Source organism: Sebastes fasciatus, chromosome 15 (assembly GCF_043250625.1).
Source record: "Sebastes fasciatus isolate fSebFas1 chromosome 15, fSebFas1.pri, whole genome shotgun sequence".
NCBI classification, from domain to species: Eukaryota; Metazoa; Chordata; class Actinopteri; order Perciformes; family Sebastidae; genus Sebastes; species Sebastes fasciatus.
Window position 1 is genome coordinate 3,407,037 of NC_133809.1, and position 21,040 is coordinate 3,428,076.

Consider the following 21,040-nt stretch of genomic DNA (forward strand, 5'->3'; position numbering starts at 1 on the left):
CTGCACGATTTAGAAAAAAATATCTAATTGCGATTATTTTTACTGATATTGAGATTTGCAATATAATTTGCGATATAAGCGGGTATGATCACTTTTACATCAGTATTCTTATTTTCACTGAAAAATCATGCAGAAATTTATATAAATAAATACATTTAAAAATAAATATAAAAGAAAGTTAAATAAATAAATGCAAAAATTAATTTAAATAAGTTATACAAATGTATACATACATACATAAATAAATAAATAAAGGGGGAAATGAATGGTGGTGCAAGGCAAAAGAAAAATTGTGCATGAATGAATAAATAAATAACAAAAACACACATTTAAAAAAATGTTTAACATAAATGCAAAAATAAACAAGTAAATAACAAATAAATGCAAAAATAGATAAATAAAAAATAAATGCAAAAATAAATAAATACATTAAAAGAATTATCAAAATAAAAACACATATTTAAAAATAAATATTAAATAAATAAATAAATGCAAAAATACATGAACAAATAAAAAAAATAAATGCAAGGAAAAACATGCATAAATAAATAACAAATAAATGCAAAAATAGATAAGTAAACAATAAATGCAAATATAAATAAATAAAATAAAAAATTTATAAAAATAAATACATAATTAAATACACATATTTACAATAAATACAAAAATAAATAACTTTTAAAAACTATAAAAAGAAATAAATACAGAAATAAAGGGGGGGGGGGTCGTGCTTTAATAAATAAACACACATTTACAAATAAATAAAACATAAATGCAAAAATAGATGAATAAAAAAATGAATGCTAAAAAATAAATAAATACATTTTATAAAATTTTAATATAATACATAAATAAATAAAGTTGAAAATTAAACAGAAGAGTAAATAAATATGGGAATTAAATCAAGGTTAAATAAATAAAGATTTATGAAGATGTATCTATTTATGTCACATTTTATCAATTGATTAATAGCTACATTTATTTTTAATATTATTTTTGCTACATATTAATTTGTTATTTTGTCAGGTTGTGTCCTCCATATAAGAGTAGTTCTTCCAGCACAGTGTGAATCACATGCAGTGATTCTGCAGAACTTGCCCAGCTGCTCTGCTCCATTAGCCGGCTAGCTACGTGGCACTGCAGCCGGCCGGCTAGCTCAGAGGTTTCTCTCCAGCTAGCAGCTCAACGACTCATTCAGTTCACACTTTAACACACATGAACATGATGGAATGAAGGAATGAACAAGCAGCCTCTCAGGTCATTAAACACATCATGAGAGTGTCGGTGTACATACCTTCACAGGTGAACAGGAACCGTCTGCAGACACGCTGGGACGCGTGTCAACCTCCTCACAAGTGTTTTCTACTATAAAGCTGATTGTTTTCAGTGTTTCTCAATGCCTGTAACACTTAACGCATTGTAACGGTGATAATTAGAGAGCAGACAGCAACGTAACAGCGCAGAGGTTCACTAAATGCTGTAATATCGCTGCAATCCTCAACACAACACACCCAACATGTGCGTTTGATGCTGGACACACGGACGAGACCAACTCGGACCGGAGGGGTGGCAAGGTGGCAACATGTTGTTTAATCTACATAAAAATAAAAGTGGGTCCGTTTTTAGAAATGTGAGGGAAAAGTACGTTTTAAGTGTTAGGTTGGGTGTTATAAAAATGTAAAATTAGCTAAATTTTGTCATACAAAGAGTTAACACCGGCAACAGAAACCCCTACTTATATAATGGCACTTCTTATGTCCCTGCTTTTAAATGGACAGTTAAGTTTAATGGATGTGGGGAATAAAATAAATAAAATAAATAAAATAAATAAAATAAATAAAATAAATAAAATAAATAAAATAAATAAAATAAATAAATAAAATAAATAAAATAAATAAAATAAATAAAATAAATAAAATAAAAAGGTTTATAAAGTAAAGTAGTTATAAAATAAATACAATTTTTTTTGTACTTTACTTTTTCCATTTGATGCTACTTTATACTTCAAATTGAGGAAAATTCAAAGGTTTATTTTAAGTTAATTTGAGGCTTCAGCAAAGTGAGTTAATCAAATCAAGCTGGTATGTTCCAAAGTTATGGTGTTTTTGGTATGAAATTCCCTCTTGGTGTTTCCCTGTTAAATAAAATACAAATATTTATTAATAAAATATTTTTAAAGTAAAGTAGTTATAAAATCAATTTTGAGGTATTTCTTTACTTTTTCCATTTTATGCTATTTTAAACTTCTGATTAAACAAAGTGCAAAGGTTTATTTGAAGTTAATTTGAGGCTTCAGCAGTGTGAGTTAGTCAAATCAAGTTTCTCAGGAAGCTGCAGCTTCTGAATCATAGATTTTTATACCAGACGATGTTTCCCTTCTGTTTATCTGTTAATGGATGAATCCCCTTTTCAAAAACACACAATCGACTCCACAAATGTATGAACACTTGATTTTATTCTCAACAGAATAATAATAATACAACAAAAGACTTGAAGTCTTCACAGATGATCCAACAGTATGAAAATATATATTCATGACAAGATAGGATCTATCTGCTATTTATAGAAAACAATATAATCAAACTGATTTTGCCTCTGACACTCACGATGTATCCAGTTAGGACACGGTGTGACGGCTCATTTTATATAAACTGATACACACTATAAAAATGTACACATTCTTCATCCACGTTGTGGCACTCTCCACACGAGCAACATAAAAAAATAGGAACAGGGCGTCCAACAAAAGTTCAGCTCAAAACGTTGCATAGCGTTCGCTACCAGTTAGGACTCTCCAATAGAAGACGATACAATCAAGCTGTTCGTCATTTTAAAATGACTTCATCACAAGAACCCCTCAGTATATAAAAGTCTTGTATCAAACAACAATTTAATTATTAGGTGAGCAGCATATAAAATATATTGTATAATGTTATAAATGTTACAGGTGCTGAATGTTGATTTCATTGGGTATTAATGACACAAAAAGGTAAAAGGCCAACAAGTTCAAAGCAGGTTCAAACAAACTCAGCATAACAATAGAAACTATTGCTGATTAAATGGATTTGCTTTGTTTAAAGAGAACTTTTCTTAAAGGTATAATATGCAACATTCGTTGGCCCCGTTCTCATCCATCAAATATGGCCACAAAGCATCTAAAGGAGGACTTGTGCCCATTGATGTGTAGCCTAATGCTTGTGTCTTGGTATCAGAAGCTGAGGGACGTGACAAAGCGGTGGTATTTGACCACCTGAACGGGCTGCACACCCTGAACGCCGTTATTGGCTGGAGGTTACACCCCCACGTGGGGCCAGACGACCAGACCCTTACCAATAGAAGTTTAGTGTGCTATTAGTATACTTATTTTAAACTTAAAATAAGAGGGTATACTTTCAGTTTATTTGTATGTACTTATCAGAGATATACTTAAGTATACTTGGCTTATACAGACAAGTATACAGTAAAGTCTAAGTATACTTGGCTTATACTTAATATTTTGATTGAGATAAGAAAAGTATAATTAAGTATTCTTGCCTTATACAGAAAGGTATACTTGGCTTGTAAGTATATAACTATTAAACTAACAGTATACCTATTCACTTGTAGTATAGTTCATAGTATAGTTGCAGTATAAAATACAACTTAGATGTAAACTAGTTGTGTACTCAAAGCTGAATGTTCTTACACTTAAAGTATCCTTTTATAACTAAAAAGCCAATTTAGTCCCAATAAGTATTGAATTAGTAAACTTACAAGTATACTACATTGATATTAGTATACTTACTACAGAAAGTATACTTCATGAAATAAACTTGAAGTATACTTCTTGTTCATAAGGGGAAGCGTCCCGAGTAAAGCAAAATAAGAAGGATAGAGGAAATACGGGCAGAAGGCTGCAGGGTCTCTGCAGAAACAGACAACACAACACACTTCTAGTGGAACATAAGTGATGATTGAGAGGGACTATTTTTGTATCAGTCAATACATTGTTTTTAAGGAAATTAGAAATGTAGTATTATAATGTGTGTAGAAGCTGCTGCTGCTGCTGCTACTGCTGCAGCAGCTAGTCCTGCTGCTGATGCAGCTCCCACTCCCGCCCCTGCCGCTCCCGCTCCTCCTGCTGCAGCTCCCGCTCCCGCTCCCGCTGCAGCTGCTGCAGGACCGAACTGATGCTGGTGGGAGATTAGATTATTAAACATCCACTGCTGGAAACACAGAAACTACCAAGTAGGCATCAGAGAAGTTAAGTAAAAGTAGATTCTGTTCCCACTCAATGATTTCCCTCCTCTTTTTTAAGTAGTTCCCACTTTAACTCCATCATGTGGGATCATTCTAGGACAATATGAGTATTATAAGGATGTAAAGGCCCAAACATTCACAGCTGTTCTGGTCTACAAGAAGAGGAAGATGATTTTACTGACTTTAGTGTCTGTCAGCGACAGAAAAGATGAATGTAACCATGCTGGAAAGGTTTTAATGATGTTCACAGCTTCATCAGGATATATTCAAAAAGAGTGTGAAAGAATGTTTATGAGGTTAACAGATTAGACTCACGGATCGTCTGCAGACTGGACCGAACCACCATCATCTGCCTCTGGGTCCATAGATGGATCTTCTGAACTACAGCAAGTAATAGGTACTGTTACTTCATCAGTATAAAAATGAACATTAAAAGCAAAAGCAGCAGGATTTCAGTGTGGAATAAAGCAAAAGAGGTTATGTAATGCTTATTGTGATAAGCAAACATCATTATCTAAACTCTGTACTCTGTAAGAGCCATGAGGAGGAGCAGAAGTCTAGTTATCTCTCAGAACACTTGAATTACAATATGCTGAAAGGTTATTATGGAGTTTTTGCCCAATGATGCCAAAATATATTCTGCCTACTGCAGCTTTAAGTAATAATGTGCCAAGCCAATCTACAGCCTCAAAATCAGGACTAGTCCAGGCATTTGTTTTTTTATTTATGTGGTATAATTAGAGCTGTGAGTAAATGACCCAGAGAGGTAGTTGATTTAACACTGTGTGTGTGTGTGTGTGTGTGTGTGTGTGTGTGTGTGTGTGTGTGTGTGTGTGTGTGTGTGTGTGTGTGTGTGTGTGTGTGTCTGTTGATGGTTGTATAAAAGCTTAATTGAGAGGAGTTATTTTTTTTAATCCAATATAATAGTTATTGACCTTTCACTGGCCCACATGGCTGTAGAGGAAGCTTTGCTTTCCCTATATCATCTGGTCAAAGAGAGAAAGAAATTAAATTAGAGAACATCAAAGAATCAAATTAAAGAATAAAGACATTTTCTTTTTAATTTATAAGGGACATGTAATGTTTTATACTTCTGGTGAATATAATCTAATCAATCTTATTTCTATTTATGTATTTTTTATATACAGTTCCCTTTGTTAACACATTATTTTGGGACGATAGAATTTTTGGTGGATGTTTGCTTATCTATCTGAATAAAAAGACGACTAAGAAACACATCCAGCTGCAGCAACTGCTGGATACATAGAAACTACAAAGTAGGCCTCAGAGAAGTTCAGTAGAAGTTGACTCTGTAAAGTAACCCAGTTACCCCACTCCTCACTTTAACATGCATTATTATTATTATTAGATTATTATAAGGGTTAATTATACATTAGGACTGAGACAAGTTATCAATGACTAATCACATTGATCTGACAGTACAGTTACATCAAGTCAACTTCAGGATCTGCAGGTTTCAGATCCTCTAACTGAAGAACTTGCTGCATGTGACAACATGTTCATCTGTCAGTACTTTCATTATCTTATAGTCTTAAAGTGGAGAAATGGAGTTTCTGCTTTTCCTCACTCAGTGAAACGACTAAATAGTAGATTGATTGTTTGCTTTGTTTCTCAGACTACCGATATAAAGACGAAGAAAACAGCAACACGTCACATTTGACTCCTAATAAAATAATCAGATGCAGGTTCTACTCCATATTACCAACGCTGAATGGATGTTGATCATAGTGTTGAATTAAAACCAAATAACATAAATGAGACTTGTTCATCTGGTTTATTAGACTATTTTAAAACAGTGGGCCTACATAAAGCGCTGCACTGTCAGCCTTATTAAAAATAACAAAATAAAAATGCTTTTCTGACCAGTTTTCTTTTTCTTTTTGTTGTTGTTCGGAATTAAATGTAATAATTGAATAAACTGATGTTACACAGACTCTGGAGATAAGATTAATAAAGTAATAAAGTAGTTACAATACCTTTTAGATGGTGGGAAAAAACTGCATTACAAAGCTACTGACTGAAGAGGAAACGAAAATGAAAACACCTGCTTGAAGGGAGCCCATCCCTTCAAGCAGGAATTTACCTGCTTGAAGAGACAGAGAGAGAGACATCCCTCCCAAACTGCTCTATGACTTCCTCCCACATCTCTCTCTCTCTGTCTCTGAGAGAAAGAGATGTGTGTATATATCTATAGATATATATATGTATATATCTATAGATATATACATATATATAAAAATGGGGGGGAAAGTTGGTAAACTTGTGTTTGGTGGATTATTTCTCTGTTGTATCAATGCTAATGGTCATTGTATTTTACATGTTTGGAAAGCCTGTTTATTTACCTTCACAATGATGTCCAACTTGTAAGGATCATGCATTTGTGGGATGAGCAGCACAGCTGGTTATGTGGGGAGCGCCCAAGAAAAATGTTCCAAAATGCTCTGCCAATGGTAAACAGTGTGTTCTCCTGTTGGTGTTGACTCTTGTTTTGAGTTGTTTGGTGGATTGGATGATTGAACTCTCTATCAGTAACAAGGAACAAACAAGACATATTGGCTATTTTACACTTTATTCATTTAATACACCGTCAGGAGCCTCAGTAGCGGTGGAAGATCCATACGCAGCCACAACAGCCTGGCACCTCCTCCTCATGCTGGTCACCAACCTGGTCACACGTTGCTGTGGGATGGCGTTCCATTCCTCAACCAGGATTCATTGCAGGTCAGCCAGCGTGGTTGTGTTGATCACTCTAACACGTACAGCACGCCCAAGCTGATCCCACAAGTGTTGAATTGGGTTGAGGTCTGGACTCTTGGCAGGCCTGATATCTCCCTGCATTGAGATGGCCAATGATGAAGGCCTTCAATGATGAAGGCCCCCCCCATGACACTGCCCCCACCAAAAGCTGTTACTCCATCGGTGCAACAATCAGCACAGCGTTCTCCGCGTCGTCTCCATACTTTGACCCTGCCATCCAACTTTGGCAGACAGAACCTGGACTCATCACTGAACATGACATTCCCCCACATGTTCAGGTTCCATTGTCTGTGTTGTCGACACCAGCGCCAACGGGCCTGACGGTGAAGGGCAGTCATTGCAGGCTTCCTGGTAGCCTTATGAGAATACACTGTTTACCATTGGCAGAGCATTTTGGAACATTTTTCTTGGGCGTTACCCACATAATCAGCTGTGCTGCTCATCCCACAAATGCATGATCCTTACAAGTTGGACATCATTGTGAAGGTAAATAAACAGGCTTTCCAACGATGTAAAATACAATGACCATTAGCATTGATACAACAGAGAAATAATCCACCAAACACAAGTTTACCAACTTTTTTCCCCCAGTATATATATATATATGTATATATATATGTATATATATATATATATATACATATATATATACATATATGTACATATATATACATTAATGAGGGATAACATGTTTGAAGCATTCTTGTGATCATCTAGATAAATAATTATATAATTTAGAATTAAAAAAATAACCCAGAAATACAATCAGAACAGCAGTGACTTTAAAAAGAAATCCCATTTTACTAAATCACTTCCCAAAAGAAAAAAATTCCAATAAAATATATCTTCAGCAGATAATCAATAAATCAATAAAAAGGTCACAAGCTGGCAGGTAACAGACTGAGTGGACAGTATCTGAATTTCCCTAGCCTGTTCTTAAACGTTAAACTGATGGTTAAATTAGAACTGATCAGTGGTGGAGGAAGTATTCAGATCCTTTACTTAAGTAAAAATACTATTATCACACTGTACAAATACTCTGTTACAAGTAAAAATCCTGCATTGAAAATGTTACTTTTACTTAAGTATGTAAGTATAATCAGGAAAATGTTTATTATTATTATAGATTATTATTACTCATGCATTAATGTAAAATATTAATGATTTATTTTCTCCATTAATTGATTGTTTGTTTGGTTTGTAAATATTCTGAAAATAGCAACAACAATCTGAACCTCAACATTATTCAGTTTACAGTCAATTAAGACGAGAAAAAGCAACAAATCTTCTCATCTGAGAAGCTGAAACTATGAAATGTTTCATGCATTTTTGCATGAAAATAACAATTGATTAATTGTTTAAGCTCAAATTTGAAAAAATACAATACCTATATCATATTTTAAAAGTTTTCATATGTTTTTTTATGCTAACTTTTCATTTGAGTAGTAACTAAAGCTGTCAGATAAATGTAGTGGAGTAAAAAGTACAATATTTCCCTCTGAGATGTAGTGGAGTATAACTATAGAAGTATAAAGTACCATGAAATGGAAAGTAAAGTACAGATACTTCAAATTTGTTCTTGAGTAAATGTACTTAGTTACATTCAGCTACTGGAACTGATAAAAACAAACAAAGCAATACAATCAGTTTGTACAGGTGAGTTATTTCATCTCTCTCACCTTCAGAGGAGACGAACTGTCCCACAGCCGACGAGCCTCCGCCTCCCGTCTCCACGAACTCCACCTCGGACACGATGATGTTGTCCTCCAGCACGGAGCCGCAGGTCATGCAGACGGCATCGCCGCGGGTCCACGTCGATGTCCGAGCAATTAGAGAGCAGACAGCAACGTAACAGCGCAGAGGTTCACTAAATGCTGTAATATCGCTGCAATCCTCAACACAACACACCCAACATGTGCGTTTGATGCTGGACACACGGAGGAGACCAACTCGGACCGGAGGGGTGGCCAGGTGGCAAGATGTTGTTTAATTTAAATAATAATAATAAAAGTGGGTCCGTTTTTAGAGATGTGGGGTTAAAGTATGTTTAAGTGTTAGGTTGGTGTTATAAAAATGTAAACTTAGCTCAATTCTGTCATATAAAGAGTTAACACTGGCAACAGAATCCCCTACTTATATAATGGCACTTCTTATGTCCCTGCTTTTAAATGGACAGCTAGGGAATAAAATAAAATAAAAATAAAATGTTTATAAAGTAGTTATAAAATAAATTATATTATTTATACTTTACTTTTTCCATTTTATGTTACTTTAAACTTCTAATTAAAAAAATAAAAGGTTTATTTGAAGTTAATTTGAGACTTCAGCAGTGTGAGTTAGTCAAATCAAGCTGGTATCTTCCAAAGTTATGGTGTTTTTGGTATGAAATTCCCTCTTGGTGTTTCCCTGTTAAGTAGAATAGTAATATTTATTAATTCAATATTTTTTAAAGTAAAGTAGTTATAAAATCAATTTTGAGGTACTTCTTTACTTTTTCCATTTTATGCTACTTTAAACTTCTGATTAAACAAAATGCAAAGCTTTATTTGAAGTTAATTTGAGGCTTCAGCAGTGTGAGTTAGTCAAATCAAGTTTCTCAGGAAGCTGCAGCTTCTGAATCATAGATTTTTATACCAGACGATGTTTCCCTTCTGTTTATCTGTTAATGGATGAATCCTCTTTTCAAAAACACACAATCGACTCCACAAATGTATGAATACTTGATTCAACAGAATAATAATAATACAACAAAAGACATGAAGTCTTCACAGATGATCCAACAGTATGAAAATATATATTCATGACAGGATAGGATCTATCTGCTATTTATAGAAATCAATATATTCAAGCTGATTTTGTCGCTGACGCTCACGTCGTCTCCAGTTAGGACACGGTGTAACAGTTGTTCATTATTAAAATGACTTCATCAGAAGAACCCCTCAGTCTGCTCCGTCCTCTCTGTGCTGAGAGTCTAGAGACGACATCCAGAGCAACAACACGCAACCTTCCTCCATCTCTGTTCTGAAAACAGCCTCGTACCAAACGACATTTTAATTATTAGGTGAGCAGCGTATAAATTCTACAGGTGAATAATGTTGTTTTCATTGGGTATCAATGACACTAAAAGGTAAAAGGTTAACAAGCTCAAAGGTCAACAAGTTCAAAACTCTTATCAACATGGGAGTGGACAAATATGCTGCTTTATGCAAATGTATGTATATATTTATTATTGGAAATCAATTAACAACACAAAACAATGACAGATATTGATCCAGAAACCCTCACAGGTACTGCATTTAGCATAAAACAATATGCTCACATCATAACATGGCAAACTGCAGCCCAACAGGCAACAACAGCTGTCAGTGTTTCAGTGTGCTGACTTGACTATGACTTGCCCCAAACTGCATGTGGTTATCATAAAGTGAGCATGTCTGTAAAGGGGAGACTCGTGGGTACCCATAGAACCCATTTACATTCACACATCTGGAGGTCAGAGGTCAAGGGACCCCTTTGAAAATGACCATGACAGATTTTCCTCCCCAAACTTTAGCGTTATTTAACCTCCTTCTCGACGAGTTAGTAGTTGTAGTTTCATAAGATACCAGTATCTTCACTCTGGCTTTAAATCTTGTGTTAACGCGTTATTATGACTTTTCTTAAAAAAAGCGACGCAGGATTGTGATGAGTGGACGCAGCAGCAGGCACGATGCAGTAACCAGGCCAGCAGAAGTCGCTGATGACAGGTGATTCCAGAAAGTTTTCTTCCCACTTCTGACATGCATCTCCTGGATCACCATGTCTCTTTGACAGAAAAAACAAATGTAAGTATTCTGAAAAGTTTATTGATGTTCACAGCTTCATTAATATATTGCATAAAGTGTGTGAAGGAATGTAAATGGAGGTTTGACTCACAGACAGTCTGAAGACTTCCCGTCTGTCAGATGTCAGAATATTTCCTAATTTAAATATGTGTAATTATCACAGGAGCACCGAGACGCTGTTGACTAAGCAGCACAGTTACGGGTGTATTTCACCCTCTTTGAGAGTTTCTTTTTGTCTTATTTGTGCAGGTTTAGCGGCTACAAAAGCCGCACAATCCTTTTGTGAATTCACCCCTCAGTGTTTTAGTAACAAACCTGGTGGCTGCATCTGATCACTGATATTTCACCTTTCACAACCCAGATAAGACTCAGAACAGGTGTGTCCTCAACTCAAGTATTTAATCAGTTAATAAATAGTTATAATATATAATAACCTTATTTACCTAACCTATTATTATTTACCTAACCCAACTGTGTGTGTGTAAAATGTTCATGAATGCAGTTACATTTTAATGTTAATAAAAACTTACATGCAGAGGATCTTTTTTAGAAATCCTCGGTGCGGGGGTTTCAACTCTTCTCCTTCTCCTTCTTCTCCTTCTCCACCTCTGAGGAAGAATCAAAGTCCAGCCTGCAGCAAGTGATAGTTACTGTTACTTCATCAGTATAAAAATAAACATTAAAATCAACTTGATTTCAAACATGATAACAGGGTGTGGAATAAAGCAGAAGAGGTTCTACATGTGATGTGTGACTGTACAACATGTTCATAATGAGGAAACATTTTAATGTCAGTAAAAACGTACTTCTGGTTAGGAGAGGGGCGGCTATCTTCAAGATTTACAAAGAGACCACATGACTAAGTTTTCTGAACAGACACAGAACCTAGACTTTTTGTTGGCTAATCAATTAGTTGATTTAAAGACTCTGCAAAGAATCACACAAAAGTACAACTTTAAATCTGCTGTTTACCAGAGATGTGCTCAGAAGTTACCTGGAAATACGTCATTCAGCATGAAAAGAGCATCAAATATGACTGTCAAATCAAACTGAAGGTTCCAGGAAATTAAGCTTTATAAATATTAATAAATAGCAATTAAGAAAATAATAAATAGAGAAATAGAAAATAAATAAATCACAAAGTAATTTGTAAATTAAAGCTGCCTGCGTGTCAGGGGTAATGGCGGGATGCCGACTGACGCAGCCGGGCATGGTGAAACCGAAACTCGGACGAGCGCCATGACGCCTGCCACAAGGCTCTACGACAAATGGTTCGCGAGTTATGAAAGGGGGCGTGGCTAATTTGTAGGGGCAGGGATAACAATACCAACTTAACAGGCACTCTCTGCTGAGTGATATGACACCTCCCACACGACTCTACGACAAACGGTTCATGAGGTATGAAACGGGGGCGTGGCTAAATGTTGGGGGCGGGGATAACCTTCACCAATGAAACAGGCACTCTCTGCTGAGTGATATGACACCTCCCACAAGACTCTAGGACAAACGGTTCATGAGTTATGAAAGGGGGCGTGGCTAACGTCTTGGGGCGGGGCTATGAGTATATTTTTTCATGTACATGTCCTCAGGACCGGACCCTTAGCATGACTGAGAAATCTGGGGCAGATCGGAGTATGTACAGTTGAGTTACAACAACTTCCTGTTTCATGGCGAATGGCTCAAAATGGCCGCCACGCCACGGTTAGGTCGTTCAGTGAAAACTCACCAATTTGATAACTTTTCATCCTCAAGGTCTTAAGATGGTCTTGACCCAATTTCAAGTCAATCTGATTAAATCTGTAGGAGGAGCTCGTTAAAGTACACGACCTACAAAACGCAAAAAATGGGCGGAAATCGAATATTAGTGAATATAACTGAGTGCTCAGGAAGTAAACCGGATGGAGCTAATTAACCTAATTATGGCCGGAGCATTAGAAAAGCAACACTCTCGGTGTCACAGTGAAAAGGGTCTGGAGAAGTTAACACCGCGGACATCTCCAAAGTGTGAGAGGCAGCCAGTAAGAACTCTACTGGATCACAGACTGAGAGACTGTTTACCCGGCGGAGATCACTGATGCTGCTGTTTGTTTAGTGCTGTTATGCACCGGGGAACGGTAGTCCATTTGTTTGTGGCGATAGTTTGACTTTGTTTTGTAGAAGATTGCTTGTTTAATTCTGCCGGTTGTTTGTTTTGAGTCCATTTCAATGTCCGGTAGATAACACGGTGAGAGGCACGGTGAACTGTGACGATCAAAGCGCTGAAAGGGTGTTGATTGTTTGTTGATTTGTTTGTTAAATGCGGGCATATCCTGGTTCACATTCAGTCACAAACGTGGTGAGAAGTACATGGGCTTATGGGAAATGTAGTTTAAAATTACTGCGTGATTTAATATGAACGTGAATGTAATTATAAAATACTTTGTGTTTAAATAAATAATAGTGATTAAATAAAATAATATAACACATATACATATTACATTTACAGTATGTTAGGGCAAAAGCTATGGCAGCAATGGGCACTTGCTTATTTTGCATTTAACATGAGTGTGTGTATTAAATTAAATAAGGATTAAAGATTTTTGCAAAGTATCAAAAAATTTATTTGTTCTTATTTACACTTATTTTGTAATAATGTGTATATTTTCTTTTCTGTATTTTTTTCCTATTTCAAAGGTTTTTCACCTAAATAATTACTAATACGACTATTGGCTAATAATAGTTCCAAAATGAACTGAACTTTCAACTCAACGGAGGGAAAAGGAAAAGCTGTTTGTCATTGAGTGGATTCCAGTTAAAAATCTTCGAGTGGATGTTTCAATCTCTCAAGTTAGGACATATTTAAACAATTACTTGACAACGACTAATCAACTAAAGAAATCTAAGTCGACTGAGATCAAAACAACTAATTATTCAACTAATCCACTAAGAGGGGCAGTTCTACTCATTTGAATAGAAAAGGGACAATTTTGCACCAAATGTTAATAAATAGTTATAATATATAATAACCTTATTTACCTAACCTATTATTATTTACCTAACCCAACTGTGTGTGCAAAATGTTCATGAATGCAGTTACATTTTAATATTAATAAAAACGTACACGCCGGAGGATCCTTCTTCGAAATCAAGAAGGCGATCGAATGACATTCTGCGGGGCATCTCGACCCTTTCTGCACTCGGTCTGGTAGACAAGAGAGAAAGACCACCAGGGTGGGAGATTAGATTATCAAACATCCACTGCTGGAAACACAGAAACTACCAAGTAGGCATCAGAAAACTTAAGTAAAAGTAGATTCTGTTCCCACTCAATGATTTCTACAATCTTTTTAAAGTAGTTCCCACTTTAACTCCATCATGTGGGATCATTCTAGGACAATATGAGTATTATAAGGATGTAAAGGCCCAAACATTCACAGCTGTTCTGGTCTACAAGAAGAGGAAGATGATTTTACTGACTTTAGTGTCTGTCAGCGACAGAAAAGATGAATGTAACCATGCTGGAAAGGTTTTAATGATGTTCACAGCTTCATCAGGATATATTCAAAAAGAGTGTGAAAGAATGTTTATGAGGTTAACAGATTGGACTCACGGAGGGTATGAAGACTGGAACGAACCAACAAGAGCTGTATCAAACTTCATCTGCACCATCTCCACCACCTCCTCCTTCTCCTCCTCCTTCTCCTTCTTCTTCGCCTCTGATGAAGAATCAAAGTCCAGCCTGCAGCAAATGATAGTTACTGTTACTTCATCAGTATAAAATAAACATTAAAAACAACTTGATTTCAAACATGATAACAGGGTGTGGAATAAAGCAGAAGAGGTTCTACATGTGATGTGTGACTGTACACAATGTTCATAATGAGGCAACATTTTAATGTCAGTAAAAGTTTACTTCTGGTTAGGAGAGGGCTTTCTTTGACGTTCTCTCTTGAAGTTTTCTGAACAGACACAGAACCTAGACTTTTTGTTGGCTAATCGATTAGTTGATTTAAAGACTCCGCAAAGAATCTCACTAAAGCAACACTTTAAATCTGCTGTTTACCAGAGATGTGCTCAGAAGTTTACTGGAAATACGTCATTCATCATGAAAAGAGCATAAAATACGACTAATCGACTAAAGAGATCTAAGTCGACTGAGACCAAAACAACTAATTATTATTAATATTAATAGCAGAATAATAATAATATATAATACCCTTATTTACCTAACCTATTATTTTTTTACCTAACCCAACTGTGTGTGCAAAATGTTCATGAATGCAGTTACATTTTAATGTTAATAAAAACTTACATGCGAGAGTATCCTTCTTTGAAATTATATAAGAGACTCTTTGACCTTAAGCGGAGCTGCAGCTGCTCCCGCTTCTGCAGCTCCCGCAGCTCCCGCAGCTGCTCCCGCTCCCGCAGCTGCTGCTCCCGCTCTCGCAGCTCCCGCAGCTGCTCCCGCTCCCGCAGTTCCCGCTCCCGCAGCTGCTCCCGCTCCTGCAGCTGCTCCTGCAGCTGCTGCTCCCGCTCACGCAGCTGCTGCTCCCACAGCTGCTGCTCCCGCTCCCGCAGCTCCTGCTCCCGCTCCCACAGCTGCTGCTCCTGCTCCCGCAGCTCCCGCTCCCGCAGCTCCCGCTCCTGCAGGTGCTCCCGCAGCTCCCACTCCAACAGCTGCTCCCGCTCCCGCAGTTCCCGCTCCCGCAGCTGCTGCTCCCGCTCCCGCAGCTGCTCCCGCTCCCGCAGCTGCTCCCGCTCCTGCAGCTGCTGCTCCCGTTCCCGCAGCTGCTGCTCCCGCTCCCGCAGCTCCCGCTCCCGCAGCTCCCGCTCCCGCAGCTCCCGCTCCCGCAGCTCCCGCTCCCGCAGCTCCCGCTCCCGCAGCTCCCGCTCCCGCAGCTCCCGCTCCCGCAGCTCCCGCTCCCGCAGCTCCCGCTCCCGCTCCCGCAGCTCCCGCTCCCGCAGCTCCCGCTCCCGCAGCTCCCGCTCCCGCAGCTCCCGCTCCCGCAGCTCCCGCTCCCGCAGCTCCCGCTCCCGCAGCTCCCGCTCCCGCAGCTCCCGCTCCCGCAGCTCCCGCTCCCGCTCCCGCAGCTTCCGCTCCAACAGCTGCTCCCGCTCCCGCAGCTGCTGCTCCCGCTGCAGGACCAATCTGGTATCCACTGCTGGCTGACCAGCAGAAGTCCCTGATGGCTGATACTTCAACAAAATTTCCGTCCCACTTCCAACATCCGTCTCCTGGATCACCTCGTCTCTTCTGCTGTTATAAACACAGCACATTATTTATAATGCATACAGTGGGTATTAAGATTTAAGCTGCAAGTGTGGGTGGGCGATATGGATAAACATGTCTATCATGCCAAATGTAAATTTATATCACGATTATGTACAGCATTTTGTGAATTTGTCAGTTTTATTGAAACTAATTTGAGCAATACTAGATAAAGATAGATGGAATAACAGAAAGAAAGATAGATCAAATAACAAGTAGGGACAATGTACTAATGTCACTATTTCCTATAAATAAATAGTCCTGAGTCCCATAATAGCTACAACAAACAACGGACCTCATGCAAGAACATCTTCATATTCTTATCTTAACTTTCTCATACTTCTTTTCGTACAAGTGTGTCACGTCAGATTCAGCAAACGCTCCTAACTTCAGATAACCGTGTATGTTTATGTGCTGTCAGTCATTTCTTTGAACAGCAGTTTTTGCCCTGAAATCTAAGTCAACTGAGACCAAAACAACTAATTATTCAACTAATCCACTAAGAGGGGCAGTTCTACTCATTGGAATAGAAAAGGGAGTTTTGAGCCAAATGTCAGAATATTTCCTAATTTAAATATGTGTAATTATCACAGGAGCACCGAGACGCTGTTGGCTAAGCAGCACAGTTACGGGTGTATTTCACCCTCTTTGAGAGTTTCTTTTTGTCTTATTTGTGGAACTGATTGAGTTTCTGACAAGAGAGAAAGACCACCAGGGTGGGAGATTAGATTATTAAACATCTACTGCTGGAAACACAGAAACTACCAAGTAGTCATCAGAAAATCTAAGTAAAAGTAGATTCTGTTCCCACTCAATGATTTCTACAATCTTTTTAAAGTAGTTCCCACTTTAACTCCATCATGTGGGATCATTCTAGGACAATATGAGTATTATAAGGATGTAAAGGCCCAAACATTCACAGCTGTTCTGGTCTACAAGAAGAGGAAGATGATTTTACTGACTTTAGTGTCTGTCAGCGACAGAAAAGATGAATGTAACCATGCTGGAAAGGTTTTAATGATGTTCACAGCTTCATCAGGATATATTCAAAAAGAGTGTGAAAGAATGTTTATGAGGTTAACAGATTAGACTCACGGAGGTTCTGGAGGCTGGACCGGACCACCATCATCTGCCTCTGGGTCCATGTATGGATCTTCAGGCCTGCAGCAAGTGATAGTTACTGTTACTTCATCAGTATAAAATAAACATTAAACCAACTTGATTTCAAACATGATAACAGGGTGTGGAATAAAGCAGAAGAGGTTCTACATGTGATGTGTGACTGTACACAATGTTCATAATGAGGCAACATTTTAATGTCAGTAAAAACTTACTTCTGGTTAGGAGAGGGGCGGCTTTCTTCATAATTTACAACGAGACCTTGTGACTGGCCAGACCTAGTACGCCGTCTTTCCCATAAGCGTCTGGAAGAAAGATAATCACACACGACCCCGTAATCATCTCATTTTTGTCTCTAACAGTCTTGCAGAGGAACCAGATTTTTTTACAGATGATATTACAGGATATAGTGACAGTTTGGGCAAACATGACAAAAAGTTATTTTTTATAAAAGTTGCCGACTGTAGTTTTAACCGAGTATATTATTTAACCTTAACCGTGTCAATCAATGCAGTTACATTTTAATGTTAATTAAAGCTTACTTGAGAGCGATATTAATCATGTCCTCATTTGACTTATCACTCTTCATGGACACATCGGAGTCAGTGGATATTTCACTGGTACAGGATCTAGTAGACAAGAGAGAAAGACCACCAGGGTGGGACATTAGATTATTAAACATCCAGACACAGAAACTACCAAGTAGGCATCAGAGAAGTTAAGTTAAAGTAGATTCTGTTCCCACTCAATGATTTCCCTCCTCTTTTTAAAGTACTTCCCACTTTAACTCCATCATGTGGGATCATTCTAGGACAATATGAGTATTATAAGGATGTAAAGGCCCAAACATTCACAGCTGTTCTGGTCTACAAGAAGAGGAAGATGATTTTACTGACTTTAGTGTCTGTCAGCGACAGAAAAGATGAATGTAACCATGCTGGAAAGGTTTTAATGATGTTCACAGCTTCATCAGGATATATTCAAAAAGAGTGTGAAATAATGTTTATGAGGTTAACAGATTAGACTCACGGAGGTTCTGGAGGCTGGACCGGACCACCATCATCTGCCTCTGGATCCATGTCTGGATCTTCAGGCCTGCAGAAAGTGATAGTTACTGTTACTTCATCAGTATGAAAATAAACATTTTAATGTTAGTAAAAACGTACTTCTGGTTAGGAGAGGGGGGGCTTTCTTTAACATTTACGAGATTTTGTAACTGGCCTGACCTAGTACGCTGACGTTCTGAGCGTCTGGAAGAAACCCCGTAATCATCTCATTTTTGTCTCTTGCAGTCTTTTTTTTAAATTTTTTTACAGATTATATTACAGGATATAGTGACATTTTGGGCAAACATGACAAAAAGTTATTTTTCATAAAAGTTGCCGACTGTAGTTTTATTTAACTTTAACCGTGTCAATTTATGCAGTTACATTTTAATGTAAATTAAAGCTTACTTTAGAAGGGACATTTTGCTGGTACGGACTCTAGTAGACAAGAGAGAAAGACCACCAGGGTGGGAGATTAGATTATTAGACATCCAGACACAGAAACTAACAAGTAGGCATCAGAAAAGATAAGTTAAAGTAGATTCTGTTCCCACTCAGTGATTTCTACAATCTTTTTAAAGTACTTTCCACTTTAACTCCATCATGTGGGATCATTCTAGGACAATATAAATATGATCAGGGTGTAAAGTCCATGAGACGAGTTAAAACAAGCTGAGCAGCACATTGATCTGACATTGTGGTTTTATCAAGTAAACTTCAACATCTGCAGGTTTCAAATCCTCTAATGGAAGAATTAGCTGCTGTTGTTTGTGTGTTCGTCATCGATTGTTCCATTTTATAGTCTTCAAATAGAGAAAGATAAATGCAGGTTGAGTTTCAGCTTTTGTCCACTCTTTTTGCTCAGTTAAACAACAAAATAAATGACCTGAAGAGAAAAACAGAAAAACAGAAATAAAACTAGTTTTGTTTTCATGTGAAGACGAGTAAAACAGTCGCCTGAAGCACACTGTCGTTCTCCTTTTTCACTCCACAAAATAAAAATTCTGATCTGTTTTTCTGTTTTGTTTTTTTGTTGAGCAGATTGAATAATATAATTAAACAGATGATAGAAAAAGATTACTTAAAGTATATAAAAGACTTAGTTACAATACCTTTAGATGGTGGAAAACACTGCGACACAGGTGAACAAAAGGCAAAAGTGAAACTAATGAACTACTTAAACCCAACCGCTCAACACACGAAGGTGACTTTTATAGGAAAAGTAATAAAGTTAATTTTTAACAGGTTTGTTAAAAATTAATTTTATTACTTTACCTGTAAATGTCACCACAACACTGTATCAATATATATATATATATATAAATGGTAAATTGATAGTTACTGAAAATTTAGTTGAGTTATTTTACTGTTAAACAGCGAAATTATAATTAATACTATTTACTAATTATTAGTAATGCTTTAATGTTAGCGTGTGTGTGTAACAGTTTATTGTTTCACATAACATTATATACTATATTGTATTTGTTAATGATTATGAGATGATTTGTGTAAACCTTTACAAATCATCAGTAATCGTCTGTAAAATGTGTGCAACAATAAACTGTTAATAAATAGTCTACTAATGTAATCATAATGTCCATATCAATCATAATAGCCTGAAGAACACTGTCGTTCTCCTTTTTTCACTCCACAAAATAAAAAATTTGATCTGTTTTTCTGTTTTTTTTGTTGAGCAGATTGAATAATATAATTAAATAAACAGATGATAGAATAAGATTAATTAAAGTATATAAAATATTTAGTTATAATACCTTTAGATGGTGGAAAACACTGCGACACAGATGAACAAGAGGCAAAACGAACTACTTACAGTAAACCCTAAACTCTCATCAAAGTCAACACAGCTGAAATCTGAAGGTAAAGTCCACACTGGAATCTGATATATAGTCTCCAGGTGATTTGTTAATCTTTCACAGGGGAGATATTAACACTTTATTATGGTCACCGTTGTAAATAAGCCTTTATTCTTAACTGACCTGCCTGGTTAAATAAATGTTATATATATATATATAGTGTGTGTGTGTGTGTGTGTGTGTGTGTGTGTGTGTGTGTGTGTGTGTGTGTGTGTGCGTGCGTGCGTGTGTGTGTATAACAGTTTATTGTTTCACACATAACATTTTATATACTCTATTATAAGTATTTATTAATGATTATGAATTGATTTTTTAAACCTTTAAGAAACTGTATGTAAAACATCTATAAACATTATATAGATAGATATTTGTGACACTTTATTAATGGTAAATAACTGCTTTGTAAACCATCTATAAACATTATTTGGATGCTATGTATTATAATACTTTGTTAAATGGTTGATAAATACTTTGTTTTATCTGTTAAAGGAGGAATCGACTTTTACAAAAGACACGATCGACACCACAAATGTATAAACTCTTGATTTTAATGAAGCTTATGTGTAAATTCAGTCATGAAGACTAGAGGTGCAATCTCATTCATGCTCATTCATTCTGGGTTTCTCTCTCATGGGCTATTACTGTCAGCTGATTATGGGCGTCTCTCTTTTCAGAGACCAATCAGATCTTGCCATATCTCCCTAAACCAATCACATCGTTGCTGTCAAAAGTTTAAAACTGTTCTCCTCTATGCTGTTTTCAGGATCAGTATCAGCACAAACTGATGCGACCCTCCACCACCCCATCACCTCCAGATTCATCCCATCAGAGTAATCCTGCTCCACTTCATTCATCCGATCTGCATCAATGTTCACTACCACCATCACCAGTGTCTAGACCCGGGGGGGATAA

General features: G+C 37.1%; 2 protein-coding genes across 3 annotated transcripts in view; both read right to left on the reverse strand.

Annotated features, from left to right (window-relative positions):
- brf1a (BRF1 general transcription factor IIIB subunit a) overlaps positions 1-21,040 on the reverse strand; it is a 143,517-nt gene that overhangs the window by 120,927 nt on the left and 1,550 nt on the right. The window contains exon 1 of one of the 2 annotated variants that reach the window (XM_074661017.1): positions 1,295-1,793. The exons of the other annotated variant lie outside the window; for it this stretch is intronic. The gene's annotated coding sequence lies outside the window, so the exon portion shown is untranslated. Of the gene's footprint in view, positions 1-1,294; positions 1,794-21,040 lie in introns of those variants that run through there. 2 annotated transcript variants of the gene reach the window in all.
- LOC141783620 (uncharacterized) overlaps positions 11,212-21,040 on the reverse strand; it is a 218,608-nt gene continuing 208,779 nt past the window's right edge. The window contains exons 22-26 of the mRNA XM_074661012.1: positions 18,238-18,303; positions 17,751-17,837; positions 15,941-16,077; positions 15,133-15,442; positions 11,212-11,472 (exon numbers count right to left, since the gene is read on the reverse strand). Of these exons, the coding sequence (XP_074517113.1) occupies positions 11,412-11,472; positions 15,133-15,442; positions 15,941-16,077; positions 17,751-17,837; positions 18,238-18,303 (661 nt within the window). The 3' untranslated portion in view covers positions 11,212-11,411. The remainder of the gene's footprint in view (positions 11,473-15,132; positions 15,443-15,940; positions 16,078-17,750; positions 17,838-18,237; positions 18,304-21,040) is intronic.